The sequence below is a fragment of the Anas acuta genome, chromosome 7 (assembly GCF_963932015.1).
Source record: "Anas acuta chromosome 7, bAnaAcu1.1, whole genome shotgun sequence".
NCBI lineage: Eukaryota > Metazoa > Chordata > Aves > Anseriformes > Anatidae > Anas > Anas acuta.
Genome location: NC_088985.1, coordinates 25,212,325 through 25,229,130, shown reverse-complemented (window position 1 = coordinate 25,229,130; position 16,806 = coordinate 25,212,325). Strand labels below are relative to the sequence as shown.

The 16,806-nt window shown below is 44.3% G+C and overlaps 1 protein-coding gene across 7 annotated transcripts in view; it reads right to left on the bottom strand.

Moving 5' to 3' along the window:
• Window positions 1-16,806, bottom strand: part of CNNM2 (cyclin and CBS domain divalent metal cation transport mediator 2) — a 111,247-nt gene that overhangs the window by 77,513 nt on the left and 16,928 nt on the right. Inside the window, exon 2 of one of the 7 annotated variants that reach the window (XM_068688356.1) lies at window positions 8,860-11,910. The exons of the other annotated variants lie outside the window; for them this stretch is intronic. Coding sequence (XP_068544457.1) covers window positions 11,753-11,910 — 158 coding nt within the window. The 3' untranslated portion in view covers window positions 8,860-11,752. Of the gene's footprint in view, window positions 1-8,859; window positions 11,911-16,806 lie in introns of those variants that run through there. 7 annotated transcript variants of the gene reach the window in all.

Genomic DNA, 16,806 nt, shown 5'->3' with positions numbered 1-16,806 from the left:
AGTTACCTGTTTCAGGCTGGGGCTCCACCTTCTCCTTCTTGTTGATAAATCCAGCAGTCAGGAGCTATCCATCCCACAGGGTCAGAGCACATTTCTGCAGCAGAAATCCAGACTTCCCACCATTTCCAGCAGACCTCCAACCTGGGGCCATATTATCCACCCCGCTGAATTTCAAAGCCACAAGAGGCTGTTAGGAGCCTCCCAAAATTGCTGGTAATATTGAGGATCCTGTTTCTTTGAGTGATCAACAAGCTCTTCCCACACAGAAGAGTGAAAACTAAGCTCAGCTGAGTTAAAAGGAAGATTTGCTATCAACTACGATAGAAAGAGAATTTCATTTTGTTTCTCAGTCTGGTACTGCTGCTTTCGAAAAAGAAATATAATCAGGAAAAACTGTTCTCTCTAAGCTGCCTCTCCCCATCCCTGAAAACAGGAATCAAATAAATTCAAAGCATGTTTATTAGAAGATCTTAAAAGGACGGCCTTTTGCAAATTGGGCTCTGAGGCCTTGCTTCCACCTGTTCAAACCACCCTATTTAAAGCCGACCGCTTACAAAGCGAACGACTGGACCCGTTTTCCCCCAGTTTCACAGACTGCAATGCAGGAGCTCAATAGCATCTAGGAGGTTAAAAACATGTTTTCCATACACTTCTCTGCAACAACAATGAGGGCAGTGCAGAGCTAACCCAGGGCTGAACAGCAAAACAGTCATATCTGCAAACGTGCACATTCTTGGCTACAGCTGTTTACAGGTTTGTGATTCATAATTAATACCCCCAGTGAAAACAACTACTCGTGTCTGAAAGCCCTAAAGCCACACCGAGCTAATTACTAATAAAAGCCCCACAGTCTCCCTTAAGCTGTGGGAATGTAACCGGGCACAGCAAATAGTGCCACAGCGAGTAAAGTTTCAACACTCTGGGAGCTCTTTGATAAAAACCATCTAGTTTCCCTCTTCCCCTTTCCTTCCTCCACAAAAACAAAACACCTGGTTCCCTAACACAACACGTGAGAACGAATATGAAGAGACAGCCCAAGCAGGAATAACAAAAACTAAAAACACCCAGCCAAAAATTCAAGGCAGAACTAGAGAGCTTCAGTGCAATCACAACCTGTACTCAGGCTCAGGAAGAAAGGATGACGGACTGTGTGCAGTTGAAGTCTGTTTTTTTGGTAGCAAAGAGGCCGTCCTGGTAGCAAAGAAGCATAACGCAGACCTCCAGACATGCTTTTCCTCAGCTTCTCTTCTACTTATAACTGAAAATGCAGTTTGGTTTCTAAGGATCGGTATGGATAAGAGTTTCAACTCACTGTTTGCAGAGAATAATATCTTTGCAATACCTCTGACTAGAGGTACTTGTTGTGAAACTGGGAATAACGGTGCCAGGACAATGCTCTGTTACCATCAGATCTTGAAGATCATCTTCATTTTCCTGCTGGCTTATGTGTAACCACTGCCAAGCAGTGAATGCTACGCTGGGAAGCAGCACTGCTCCTGAGGGCTCGGAGGGGATCCAGTACCACCACACAGAGTTTCTTGGGTGGGTGAAGAAAAGGAGGAAGCAGCAGCCTTAATTCCTTGAAAAAAAATAAAATTAAAAAAAAAATAAAGTGATTCACAAGACTGAGTGTTTGGACATGCAACAGGAAGAACAGACCAGATGTGATTAATGAGTATTCACGGAGCTGTTTCCGTTTAAACAACAGGTCCTGTTGTTAAGTAGGTTGAGTGACTTTCAGAAATCCTCTTATTTATAGAAAAATACCTTATTTTTGACATTTAAGAAGCTAATCTTGTCCACTGTAGCATTAGGACTTTTTGATTTTCTTTTAATCAGGAAGTGTTTTGTGAACTGGGTTGTCAAAACTGCTACGCTTAAGACAAATCACGGCCACTGCAGTTCTGACTGAAAGGTATCCTAGTGTAATAACCCTATGTCTGAGACCAGATCTGACCCTCTACAGAAGGAAGAGCTCATGGGAATGTAGAACAAAGAGAAGGTAGGACTCTCTTGTCTAGGACGTCTTGTTGCTACATTCTCTCCTGCTTAACATTTAAGTATCCACACAAGCCTGTTGCTCATTAACCAATGAAAAACAGAAAAGAAAGGGTTGCTCATTTCCCAAGAATGAAAGAATATCCAGCTTCGCAAGTGTAAAGTCAATGACCCCTCTTCAGCAAACAAGGATGCCCGCAGCAGAAGGCAACAAAGCATTTTGACGCAGCTCCCACACCGACTGCATTTAGACGCCACGTGTGGGAAGTCATACATCCAAAATCATCAGGGTGGAGATTCATCACCTCCTTTCTCTTGTGCACAATCTTACAATAAGATCAGTATTGACTTTGCTTTCAAGTCAGACAAAAATTCAGACCATCTCCGGGCTCCTAAGCAACCGTGGCCACAACAGCCAGTCTCCTAGCTGCCGGGAACACAGGCCACTCCTGTGCACAGGCTTTTGTCACAGCAGCTCTTCAGCCTGGCTGGAAAAGAAGGTGAGGAGTTCTTGCTGTACTTCAGGGGCCAGAAAGGCAGCTAAAAAAGTGTCTTTTGTGATGTGGGATATCAAAGCAGGATTAATTTGCAAGTTACCACAGCAGAATATGATCCAGCTCACAACCCCAGCCCACTCCAAAACACATGCACAACTGGCAAACTCTCTCCAAGAGGTTTGAAAGAGCTGAAGTCTGGAACCAGTGAGAATCTTCCAAAATCCCTGCTCCAGAGTGCTGCAAATAGATCGAGTCTTAACACATTCCTCAGCACTGACCTTCCCACTGAAGCCTCACAGCAATTCTCTGCTGCAGAGAAGCTGTGAAATCACCCAGAGAGCATCCTACTGAGAGAAGCATACCAGGTTTCACCCTCCCTCACCTCCCTACCCAAAACGAGTTTGCAGGCAGTGCTTCCCTGTGCAGCAGTGAGGCCACAAAGAAACCTTATAGGGTAAAGAAAAGGAATAAATAGTTAAAGAGGGTCAGTTTCCCCTACTCATCCCTTATCAATAGTCAAGCTGTAAGTTAAGGAGAGGCATCCTTAACCTGCGGGGTTAACTGCTAGGCCTCCTCCATCCTGAACTCTAGTAATTATCACGTGAACTCATTCTTTCACATCCCAGACACCAAGCAGCAGTCACCGCTCAAATTAAGGCTGCTTTGCTTTTCATGGCCAAATCATCACCTTGCTCTGCTTGAGGGATTTCACCTGAAGGAGGTGAACAAGTCTGACAAACTGGTGACACTGCTACAGACAAAACACAGAGGAACACAAATCAACAAAAAATCCTTATTATCCTTAAGTACGTTCAGCTATAGTTAGACTATTTTTCCTCAGATTAACTTCACTACTTAGCATATTTTATAATAGGAATAATTATTGGTTGATGAGGACCTTGAAGGCTATCTATCAAGTTCAATGTATTTGGCAGAAAAAAAAAATGTGGACTCTACTTAAGAAGCCTGATTTTTCAGCAGCACCCACCAAAAATTAAGGCATACGTTGCGTGCTGTACTTTATTCCCAGACTGAAGAACAGAAGTGGGAGTCACGTCACATTATTTTGGGGATGAAGTTTGCAGAGCAAGAGCATCTTCTTCACTCCTTACAGGAGGTCTGAGTGGCTGTGCAAGCGTGGGGGCAGAAGCTAGCCCTGTCAGATCCATGGGTAGGCTGGCTGTTTGCACATACAATTCCATGAAAATCCTTCAGCATGAGTGGCCCCCTCCTACCACACCCCAAATTCAGTGCCAATAACCGAATTCATGCAAGCTGTTTTACAGCACAGGAACTGTACATTCTCCATCCTTTCCTGCCTTCAATAAGCAGGTGTCTTCCAAGTAATTCCCCAGCTCCTGCAACCTGCATTTTCACTCACTGTTCCATCCTTTATTAAGGATTAAAGGTGAATTCAAAACCTGCAATATTTATTAACACTTCCAATTAGGCCTATCTTGGAGTTTTGCCAGTGTCCTAGGTAAGCAACCTGACTCAAACTCTGAATTCCTCTGTTTTAAGCAGAATCTTTTTTATTTATAGCCACTATATCAATTTTATCTGATGATTTACAGAAATCACGTCTGAGTCATCTCTGTGGAACTCAAACTCAGCATCTATGTTATCAGCTTTGATGTTGCAAAATAAGGAGGGTTGAATTAGTAGGGTCAGCACTAGCAAAGGAGACTACAAAGATGCTTTCTAGCATGGGAACAATTTCATAGGTGCATTTATGCCTAACAAAGTATAAAGTTGCATCATTTTATAGCCACTGAAGAATTTCTAGCAACGATGAGTCAAAGAACGATTGCCCTGAAGGAACAGGATTCCAAGTATTTGCCATTACAGAAGAACAAGCACTTTATTCCTCATCAGCAGCCTTTCACTCAAGTTCAGGTAGTTTCTCAACTTTTCTCACATGCATTAACAGCTGTGAAAAAGGCAAGTTGTTTTTTAAGCTTTCACATTGCCACACAGTTAAGTCATACAGAAACTACTTGCACTGTGCAGGACGCAAACATGCAAAATGCACTTCATCCTCACTCAGAGCTCTGTAGGGTCTAAGGAAACAGCGTTAACTTGCATCGTTATCACTAATTATACACTGAATCCAATAACCTGGAACACTGGTGGTTGGATTTTTTCCAGGAGAGCTTTGCAAATAGGAAAAAAACAGAAGTAGTGTCCCCTCACAGCAACAGATGGTACAGTACCACAACCATTTCAATGGGCAGCTGCAAGTTTAAACAAAGCATCCTTGTCTTGACACCAGTATTTTGTCATCCAGGACAACCCAACCTTGAGGTGCATCATTCATGCTGCCTGTATCTGAGCCCAAAGGCCTTTCCCAGCAGCATCTCTGCACAGCTCTGATTACTACACAACGTAGTAGTAACTAACAACTTCCATCTTCTCTGCACAGAGATCTCTCTTGATCTGTTTCCAAGTGAGGCACATTCCACCACAAAACAGGGGACACATGCTCCGCCGGGCAATTTCAGCTGGGGATCCCTAGATGGCCAGCTAGCCCCAGTTAACCAAGAAACACTTCAAAAGCTGCTTTTGTGTTAGATCTAACAGAGTTTAATGAATTTTAGAGCACACCTATTCAAAGTAGAGAAGGAGCCGTTTGTTGGGAGGTCTAGGTCATGCACATCTTTTAATTTCAGGTATGACCAAGTGATTGCAAAGGCATCGGCAGTCTCAGCCTGCGTGGACCACCGCAGAGGAGAACGAAGCCATGCAAGGCCAGGGCTGCTTAGATCTCTCCAGCAGAAGAAAGGTGTGTCAACAAAACTCCACAGCCACAGGGACAGCTGACAAGGACAAGAAGTGCAAGAATGGACACCAGATCTCCACGGACTGTCAGGAGAAGATAGTCAGATCTAGACAAACAGCCTCCAGACTACACCCAGGTCAGCGCTACCCAGCAGGAGCCAAGGAAGGTTGAGACACTGAGATAATCTCACCCCTGCCTTAAAAGGAATGGAATTAATGACCACCAGCATGAAGACCATAGCTTTGTGAGAGGTCAGACATGATTCCTGCCAAGCAAAGGACCCTGTCCTCTAAGAGACATCAACATCATCACATGAAGCTTCCCAACCATCTCTCTGCTGTAAAAAGCCCCAGTTCCCACGGGGTTCTCAACTCAAATAAAAGTCATACATGGAATGACATCTCCAGTCTCCTCTGGAAGGTCAGCTGAACTGGCCACCAACATGAAGAAAGAAGAGGACACTATCCTCAGTGTCACTGCTTGGCCCAGCAACCCTAGAAGGACCTAGCTCCTTCTCAGCAACGCAAGAAGGAAACATTTCTCTAACCCCCAAAATAGTCTTCATGCTGAGACCACACAGACAGCAGCGCAGACTAAAATAAAGGACAGGAAAATGCAGCTTCTCATTTCACCTTAAATCACGTTGTTCTAAAAAAAAAAAAAAAAAAAAAAAAACTTATTTGGATTTTGCATGTAGTTTTCCAGCTATGTAATTATCTGAACTCACAGCAGCTGCTGCTGAACCTGCAGGCTTGAGAGCTGAGAACGCACCCACCTGAAGGACATCCTTGACTTCCAGGGCTGTTTGCCACCGTACTGTGCCCTTTGCAGCATGACTTATGACGCTTACTGGATATGTGCCTATTCAGAAAAAGGTTTTGCTTACCCAACAAAGCACCTTTATAAAAATAACCTGAAGGGCAACAAACGAGTTGGATTCCTTTGAACCAGCAGATGCTGGTTCTGCACGCAGTGCGTGATCCCTACAGATCTCCATGCTAAGAGCAACAGCAGAGAGCACACGCTATATTTTTCATAGACAAGAAGAACTTAAAGTCAAAAATTACTATTAATTGTTATTACGTACCAGAACTGGATGAAGCACTAGGTTGAGAATCTCTGAAGAAACTACAATAGAACCAATACATAACCCAACCATCAAGTCTAGTTATTTATCTTTAAAACCCACATTTTCAGTAGCTGCATGTATTCCCTAGCCTGTAAAAACCGACAAGTTCCTCAGGATAACAGGTTCTGTCTATTTTAGATAAAGGTTTATCAAACTAGATCGTGTCTGCGTCCTCATAGGATATCTCCTGACCTCTCCCAATCTACCTTCTCCAGAACTTTGACACCCTAAGTAAAAAGCATGCTTCGCGTCTGGTTGAATTTAGAAGTCCAGAGGTCCTACCCTGGCAAGTATCTGAAGAAAAATGCCTCTTCAGACCAGAGAGACTGCAGGGAAGGAAAACAGTTCCCAAGCTCAGTGGTAGTGATGGGATGCAGAGGTTAATTCCACCCTGAGTCTTTCTGTCAGCTAAATTCAGACTGCAAAAACGACACGTAGTGAGAGAAGTCAGGGCTGAAAGGAGACATAACACAGAGGAAAACTCTAGAAGTAGATGGTCTTCAAGGTCCCTTCCTACCCAAACCATTTTATGATACTATGATTCGTCCCCCACTGTCAGGATTCAAGATGATTTTGATGTAGGAAGTGCCTTTTGTTACAAGTTGCGGAAGTCACCTAGAAATCCCCAAGGCTCTAACTACACAATTGCAATACAAGCCATTTGGAGGATTAAGGCAGGCAAATATACAAAGGGATTTTTAGAGCTCATACTGTAAGAGCCTCCTTTTGCAAGCATCCAGAAGCACAGCACCTAAATAACTCGTATAAAGCCTCCATCACTGTGTGAACAAACCCAGCTTATCTTAGTTTCAGCCACGAGCTCTACTTGGCTATGAATTCCCATGCTTCAGTATGCAGACTGCCTAAATTAAAAAAGAACCAAAGTCTGTTTCTTTCGTCAGTTTCTAATTAATGACTACAGATAAAACAGATGGAGAGCAGGTTTTATCTTCATGCTGTGTTGGCCCCCCTCTGGTGAAGGCAACACAAGAAAATTCCTTTGACAAGCTAACCAAACAGACAGGGTTACCAGGAGTTGCACTAGGATCTCTTTCCACTGGGGTATCTTCAACTGGAAGAGAAGGACCAAGCACCACCGAAGCTGGCCAGAACACCAGCCCAACGCACACCGTGGTCTTCTGCTCACGGACTGATGAGCCCACATCCCATTTCAGCAACTGTGCTGGCTTTCAAATGCCTCAGAACAGACATCTGCTAAGAATCTGGCAAAGTGGAAGCTCTTTTAATTAGACTTCATGTTGAGCAAAGTCACTTCGCTGATGTCTCCGTTTTCAATTTAGTGGAGGTAGCAGACCTTGGGCTTGCTGCACTGCTGGCTATTGCTCTTCTGGCAGTGAAGGGATCACTAAATAGATGTCAGTCTTTAACACCTTTCTGCCTCACTGTAGGCATGTATTCATTTTCACCTGAGAAAAAAAAAATCTATACAAAAACTGGTGCCAAAAATAAATAAAAAATAAAAAAAAAATCACCAACAGGTAAGGCCTACCACCTCAACCCCACCCCAAGTGCTTTATAAAAATCTATAGATTGTCCCTTTCCAGACAGGAAAAGAGAGCCCCACTATCCAACTGGAATTAATAACGTAGTGTGGCACCGAACAAGGCAGCTTGCTCCAGGATGAAGTATTTTGTAGGTTGCAGAAGTTCTGTCAATAGAAGACATCCTTAACTCAGTAGGCTTAACAGATCACTGATGGATGAAGCCTTTGCACGTCATTTCTTCTAAAACATTTTCAGCTTAATAAATTATCCCCTGTGCTGTGCAAAACATCTTTTTGAGAAACCCAGTGCAGTGCATCAACTTTAAGGTACCAACATTTTTATGACTCAGCTGTAGTTTCAGTATTACAAATTAGACACCTGCAGGCATAAACAGCAGCGTTCTTGCCATCTACAGAAGTTACTGCTAATTAGGAGTTTTTATGAGTAGTTATTCAAGGCAGTTACTCCAACTGTCTGCGTTTAGCTCCTACTTTCTTGTAACCCAAGGTTTTATGTAGTAATATTCTAGATTGTGCCTTTCTTTGAGACCTTCAGGATGTTTCAGTCATTTCATGATGCAACTGCACTATTGTCCACCATAAGAAAAGCAAGAAGTTGTTTGTGAAGAGCATTTTCTCCTTCTTAAATAGCAGTAGCAGAGCTTTCCCTGAAAATGTGGTGCCTTTATTGGCATACCAGACTACCAGAGACAACCAAAAAACTCACTTGTTGAAACCCTGGTCTTACACATCCACCACACTAAGTTTCTTTCCTAAACGTGCACGGATTGCTTCCATGCTGTTTAAAATTCCATACTGCTTCCATTATCCCTATTTAAAATTCATTGCAAGTCTTCTTAGATTGCATTACTCTTTCTACAACACAACATTTGATAGATTAAAATGATTGCTATCTCATTTCCCTCTCCTCGAGGGATGGTGCATATGCCAGTTTCACACAACAGTTTTAATAATTCATCTAACCGTACAATGTTGTACTTTTCATGTTAGAAAACACGAGAAAACACTTGTGTTGATAGAGGAAAAAAGCACTTTTCCAGAAGAGATTCTCTGTAAACAGAACACACATCGCTGAGCCAAATCTTCTTCGCAAGCACCTTAAAGCCTAAGACAGCTACATCGCTCGTCTGCCTGCAGAATTCTAAAAAGCAGAGACCAGAAGAGTAAAAAGCAACTAGAAATCTTTTAGTGAAGCAATAAACTCACAACATACTCTTAGGACATCTGAATTCCTGTGCTAGGACTTCCAAAGGCAGAATTATTTAAGCCATTAGTGTGGGGGGTGAAAAAGAACTAACCTCACTGTGCCATTTGTCTAATCCTGAACCTTCGGAGTACAGGGTACTGACTGTTTTGGCATGTTATCTCCCAAGAGGAAAAGCAAAGGGAGGAAAATTGATTTGCTCTGTCATGCACAATGAAGCAACTGCTCATCTCAGGCAGTCGCATTCTATTATGCTCTTGCTATCGAAGTGTAATGCTGCATTTGCAGGACAAAGACAACCCTCGTGCACTACTTTAAGGAGCTCAGAGACTCAGAGTCTTTGGTCGTATGTTTAAGTGTCCAATTTAAGCCATGAAAAGACAATACAGAAGGCAATTAAAGCATTTTGGAAATCGAAAAGCATCTCCTCTCTAATCAAAGGCAGATTAAAGTGATGTTTCAGGGCCAGACTACAACGTCTAAAAGTTTGCCTTTGAAGAGGACAAAGTAAGGACAATCCAGAGCTCAGGAGGAATGCAGGGGTCAGACTACACCGTTCCAGCCTGACATCTGCATCTTCAGCAGCCACCACTGACTCAAGATGACTTTGGGAGGTGCAAAAGGTTTTGCCAAACACATTCACTGGTGATTCAGCCCATGGCTTTCCTGACCCTTCTGGGACATGACTGCCATCCACCCCAGCGATGCATGCCCCTGAAGCTGCAGGGACAGGGCCCAAGCTCCTCAGCAGCAAAGGCTTTAGGACACACAGATGACCTTCACAAGCCACACATGAACCTAGCAGTTGCAGCACACGGATTGCCAGATCAGATCGGTTTGTTTCTAGCACAGCCACACACACTGCTTCCAACCAGCCTCCGACCAGGCAAGTAACATTTCTCTTAATTTTAAGCAAAGTGATATAAAATATTTGCAATGACTTCAAGTCCTCCCATCATCTATCTGCAAGGAAAAACCCTAATGAATTTGCCACGTTGCTGTCATGAAGAGGAAAGCTGGGGCAAGGAGTGCTCTGCCATGCTCACCTGGCTTTAGCACTTTGCTTAAAATTAAGGCCTCTGCTCTGCCTAGCCCTTGACCTACAAGCCCTTAATTCCCTAAATTGGGACAGCCAGCCTGGAGTTAACAATGCCTTTGGCCAGCACAGAGACAGCTTTGGCTGTTACATCTCCCCATTCTAAAATATTTCCATGACATTACTCAGTTATTTCTGCTCCTAGCCATGAAAATAAATACGAGGCTGATCTCATTAAAATCTCCCCAAGCCTTTGATGTAATTTTAATATATTACCACACTGCTGTTCCTACAGCTCTCTTGGGCTGAAGTGACACAGTTTTCCGACTGCTCTACCCAAAGCAGGCTGTAACGCAGGTTGACGTGACTCAGCTTCTCCCTCCGCGCAGCTTGGCTGGGAGGGGAAACAAAGCAGGGAGATTTTTTGGGGGATGTTTTAATTCCCGATGCAGGCAGCCTTCCCTGCTTAACATTCACTACTACATCGTCTCCTGGGGAATAAGAGCTGCAGGTGCCTTCCTGAAGAGGTGCGAGCTGGTGATGCAAGAGCTGAAGCCCTGCTGCTGAGCTGCTCTTTGCCAGCTTTGCACAGTGCCCTCCTGCTGCCAGCCCTCTCACACCCCCTGCAGTTCTCAAAAGCATCACAGTCACCCTCTTCCCTCAGAGGAGAGGCATGGGACCACAGCAAGGTATGAATAGCAATGCTATTTGCCATTTAAAGGTAACACAGTTGGAACTAACCATCCCCTCTTGCTTCAGCTGAAGGCAAATATGATGCTGAATGAACACTGTGGCTCTCAGCCTCTCCAATTCAGTCAGTTTTTGCTTTCTGCTTTGCATGCTCTGAAACACAGCATGTCCACAGTTGATTTTTCAGAAAACTTCCAACATAAGAAAACAATTAAAAACTCTGCTGGGATTTAACTGCTCCGAAGTTGCAGTTCTCACCTGTCTCTTGCAAAACATCTATCTTAAAATTACCATCTCTCTTCAAAATGAAGGCATGCTACCGACAATGCCTAGGCCACCCTATATCCCATCAGGAAGTTCAGGTGAAAACCATGCTAGAGCACAAAATACAGTTATGGGATGGCAAAGAATAATAAAAATCATAGGAAAATACCAGTGGTGAAGCAACAACTTTCAGAGATGGAAAAAAGGTCAGAAAAAGCTGACTAGCATGCAAGCTTACAAAGTCACACATTGCAGTGCCACCCAGAAAGTGTGAGTTTTGGCAAAAAAGTACATTTACAGAACTGGTCTGACAGACTAAACAGCATCACAATGCACATTTTTCTTCTCCAGATACAAGTGAGAAATGCTGTGTCTGTTCAGTTCACTTGATGTCCCATCTTGCCAGGCAGTCCAGTGGTTGTCACCACGGGACACTGCATCCCTCTAATTCTACCTACCCTGTGGCCTGTTCTTCAGCTAAGCTGCCTCAGTTTCTTTTTCTTCAAGGAAAATGATTAATATTGCATGACCATAATTCCTGGCTCCCCGTCTTGCAGCTTTGTACAGTCAATCTTTGCAGCAGTTCAATATCGATGCTGTTTCTGATCACCAGTCCGTGTGAAGGGCAGCTTAGTTGGTTATCTGTCCCACATTTTTCAAAGAATTTGGGATTATTTCCTTAGGCTTCTGTTCTGTGATTGGAAGCAGTAAAGCCTCCGAATCATCAAGATAGAAAAAGATTCTAGCCCTGAGAAGCGGTAACCACATTCCTTTATTCCTTTTGGTTTCTGTGAATAAGTAGTCAGCAGAAAGTTGAGTTTAGGTAGAAGAGCTTTATACAATGCCTTCGACACACAGCCCAGTAATGCAAATTTTAGCCCTGATATGAGATCTCAGAAAGGTTTTGTTTAGACACAGGCCTCTTCAAGCGGTGGTCACATCATCTGAAGGAAATTATGAGCCAGTAGAGGGTCTTCAGACTCAAGACACCGTTCACCCTCACTTCTGAACCAAGTACTCTAGACAAATACCCAGGCCCTTACGAATGTATTTTCCTACTTAGAATTGTGGCAGTGATCCCCTCATAATATTTTTTTCTTAAATAAAAAAAAAATACAGAAAATAACTTTGTACAAACAGCATGAATCAGAACAAAGTACCCACTTACACTTCTCAGCCTTTTCAGTCTGCTCAAAAGCATTCAGCAGGCTTTCTCTGGACCACACTCCCAACGCTTTCTCAGGCTTTAGCCTCTTGTTATTTCTCCTGCCATGCCCTCCACCTTACTCCTCTCCCCTGCTTTTCTGCTCCAACTGAGAGACAAATACTCACAAAAATAACCAATGAAATCTATATTCTGCATGTTGTAAGCAGAGACGTGATATTGTGGAGAGGAATCTGTTTGCCATTTCTCTTGGATTCAGAAAAATGTCCTTCCTTTCATCACTCCACCCCAGCCCCCTAAATGATCCTACAAGGCTGGTCAAGAAGAACTGTACAGAAAATTTTGCAGGCAAGAAGGTTCATCCAGCAGCACCGAGGTGAAAAAGCTGCAAATGAGTCACATTTTGCAAACCTAGGCTCTCTGCTCCTGGTAGGCAGAGGAGCATCTTCCACACAGCAGTGAAACTGGAAACCTAAAGCAAGGAGAAACAGCCGAGCAGCGGCCCTAGGACAGGAGGGCAAGAGCTCATTAACATCTCTGATAACGACCCTCTGAGGTGCAGGATGGGAACAAGTCGTTACTCCCTACCTGCCCTATTCCACATCTCCCCACCCAAGGAGCTGATTAACCCTCCCTTGGAAAGGCAGAAATCCCCGCAAGGCAGGGAACGAGCTGGGGGAGGGACAAGTGAGGAAAAACCAGGTGGGTAGAGCCAAGCGGCCTACACGCGACTGAGCTGAAGGTACAAGTTTTAATTTTGCTTCCACGGATTTTAACAGCAGCGAGAGCCAGGGCTTACTCAATTGGGATTCCTAAAAATAGCACTTGCCTAAGTAACCACACAGGACCACATGGGGCTCTATTTTCCTTAACTAGCTTTTGATCTAATGGAATTCTTCAGTTAAGTAAAAGAAGAAACAGGGTCTTTGTGGTGAAAGCACATGACCAGGCGTTAGGAGAACTTGCTGCTGCTCTAAACTGCTACAGATCTGGCATTTAGTTTTCCACGCAGCACAATGTAGCTCCAATTATGCTTCCACCTGAGTCCAAAACCTGTGACTACACATCAAAGCGGATGCGCCCATGCCAGCTTCGCTCCTTCCAGCGAGCGAGCCAGCTGCAGCTTGCATGGAGCTCTGGCTAAATAATACCTATCCACAAGGCAGACAGGCACCCAAACAATTATCCTGGTCGCACTCCGCACTGCCATAGCTATGCTGGTTGCAGCAGAGCTGATGTACAAGCCTTGTGTGCATCTGAGCATATTGCATTTATCCTTCTACAACCTCTTGTAGTGCTGAGCTTCGTACTTGCCTCAAAGTGCGTATCAGCTTCCTTACAGAGGTACAGCACAGGTCACGAAGTACGGGTAAGATGTTCCTCCATCCTCTAAAGGTGTTATTTCGCTGCAGTATTTGAGCAAAGTTATTGCACTCAGCATGAGAAAGCAGAGCAGCCGCTCGGTGAGGTTGGAAAGTGCAAGAGCGGAGCGGAAGCGACACGCTGGTATTTCAAACAGTCAACAAACAAGTAACCTGGTAAGACCTCTGAGACCTTGACCAGGATAGACAGGCTCTGCCCTGCCCGAACCGGCTGCTCTCCCGGGTTTGCAGAACCCCACCACTTTCCCACAGCAGGGAGAGGCTGAGCCTCTTCCTTCCACCCTGCGACCTGCTGGCTGAGCCTGGGGTGCTCCCCAAAAGCTGCCACAGCCCTGCAGCAGGGGCTGGGAGTCTCCACCAGAGCAGTTTAAGCAGAAGAGACCGGACAGCAAGGCAGGAGCTGGAGGAGACCGCAGCACCAAGTTAACCCCATCTGTGGCTGACGGGAAAGCGAGCCAAGGCTAGCACAAAAGCAGGAGACACTTCAGCAGCCACGCTGCAAAGACGGGGCATGACACACCTGACAATACACTTAAACAATGCAAAACATCCTTTCCAACGCCTGCAGCAAATCAGCTCATATCCTAAAGATCTAACACACACGGGCCCACAAGCGCTTGCCAAGTTGTCAACATGGCCTTTGATATCGAAAAGCTTTGAAAGCCCTGCCTTAAAGGCCAACACTTGTTTCTCCACCCATATTTGAAATGCAAGATGCCTGAAAGCTATAGAACTATTTTAACATTGAACATGCAGGAGTCCACACCGCAGAGCAGACACGTTCACTGGGAACTGCAGTTGGAAAACTAACAAGTCCCCTACTGCTACAATAACCCTAGCTGCGTAACGCAAGGCTTGCCAGCGATCGCAGGAAACTCAAGTGTTTCTAGCGCTTTCTGTGATCTCCGTTAAGTGACCAGCCCAAGGAGCACCTTATTTACGCTTGCATTAAGTGCTAGAATATCGAGGGATGCAGGGCAGGAAGGATAAATTACTTTTTTTTTTTTTAAATAAGAAGAAACTTCACTCAAGTTGTACACCAAATTGAGGCCTTGTAAGTTTGTTTTCTTCAGATGGACAGGGGGAAAAAAAGTCAGTAGAAAGTTATTTCCCTGTATGTCAACCAAAAACCCGAGCATCCCACCTTGCAGCTCATGCGTGACAGCTAGCAGACGGGCACTTCATGCATTTTTTTTTTTAATCTAGATATAATCCACTCTCTGTTATACCCTGAAGAAGAAATATAAGGGAAATGTCATAATAGTCATTTTCCAAAGTCAGAGGACACCATCTTTAACCCCACGCTTTTCATGCTCCCAGCTGGCCGTGCTGTGTCCTGGCTCCTCCCGGGAGGACCCCACAACGTGCCACAAGCCACTGGCTCCTACCAGGATGAGGCCCTGGGCTGCCATCCCTCAAATTTACAGCCCCAGAGCAGAGCCATGATTTCACTCCATTCACCAACTGCTCAGAACTCCCTTCTCCACCGACACGCACAAAACAGTCCCAGTACATGTGCCAGTAGGAGCCCAGGCTTCCCCCTTCGGCACAGCAATCTGGGAGCTGTAAGACATGCATTAAGGCTGGTCTGATCCAGACTTTTACAAGCTTTACATTTCACACTGATGTTATCAGCTAGTAAATCACACGCACTGCAGGCAGAAGAATTTTTTTATACACTTTCCTTATATGAGCTCCTCAGAACTGAGCGTTGTGTGTACCTTAATCGTTTCCTGTCAGTCATCTTTCCAATTAAGATCTGCTCCTTCCTTCCTCCCTAATTTTTCCAGTATGTTACACAAAATTTAGCTGCTGACATGTTCCAACAGGGACAAGAGGAATGATCAGGAGAGATTAGAGCATGCCATGCATCAGCCAACTCCTCAAACAACCGACAAAAGCAACGCCGAGCATCTTCAAAAGGAAAGGATTACAGAGATGGCAGCTCTCTTACGATGGTTGGTCCCACTTGTCAGTTGTCAGAAGTGTTTTAGGATTGCATTTAAAAGAAAAGGCAATGAAATCCCCAAGCACAAGAGAACCGCCCCTAGATAACACTTCCATTTATTTTTTTTTTGTTAATTCAAATCTAATCAAGGCTTCTTGTAGGGTCATCTTTAAAGCCTATCAAATGGAACTACGTGAGCTCTATTTCTGGTTAAGCAGGGCCAGGATCACGAACAAAGCTAACACAAAGACAAAGCAAACAGTGCCCTATGGATTACTTTTGTAGGAATATTCATTACCATTAGCATCCCAGCTGTTTTTGCAGTCCTTGGGCACAGGAGTTTGTCAAAGGCTTCAGATCAAGAGCCTGTCATACGTATCTCTACATTGAGTGTGCTATTTTAGGAGAGCAGCACCTACCAACCAACTCCAGATGAACAGCAAATGAACCATCCACTTGAACCACAAACAGAGTAGCTAGTGGTAGGTTTTGTTTTGAAAGAAAGATGCTACTGATTAGACATCAGCAAGAAGTCAAGTCGCAAGGCATTAACTAGTATGCTCTCCTCTCGTTTTCCCACCAGCAACAGGATTCACAGATCCAAGTTTTATTGCTCAATAGCCACAGTTTCTGCCAAAAATCACAAGGGAGCCAGGGGGAGGGGATGGCAAATATGAAATGGGACAACAGCTGTCAAGGTAATTTGATAGCAGTGATGGCTTCTTGAACCAGTGGACACTCTTGAGAATGTGAGCCAAGGCCTCCAGGCATCCACAGAAAAGCCAAGTAAGATAAAGAGCTCGGTGAGAGAGCTGATACAGATGTCTGAGACGGAAGAAAGAACAAAGAAAGCCAAGGCCATCTAACTTCTAAGAACTTCAGTTTTCCAAACAACAACAACAAAAAATCAGTGCGAGCGTCCAAATCAGCCCTTCCAGCCATGAAGACAAACCATCTTTTGTTTGAAAAATGTTTGCAAGTTTTCCCAGTGCCCTTTCCAAAAACACCCCCAAGCTAATAACATCCAAACAGAAAACAGGAGTGACAAATGAACTGACAGATTAAGGGATCAATTTAATATTCTTCTGTAGCTTCAAGTCTAGCTGGGCTTCTACTACCAGCTTCTACTACCTGCACTGAGGCTCACACAAATTAAACTTATATCCTGCAAATCAGTTCCTAAAAGACC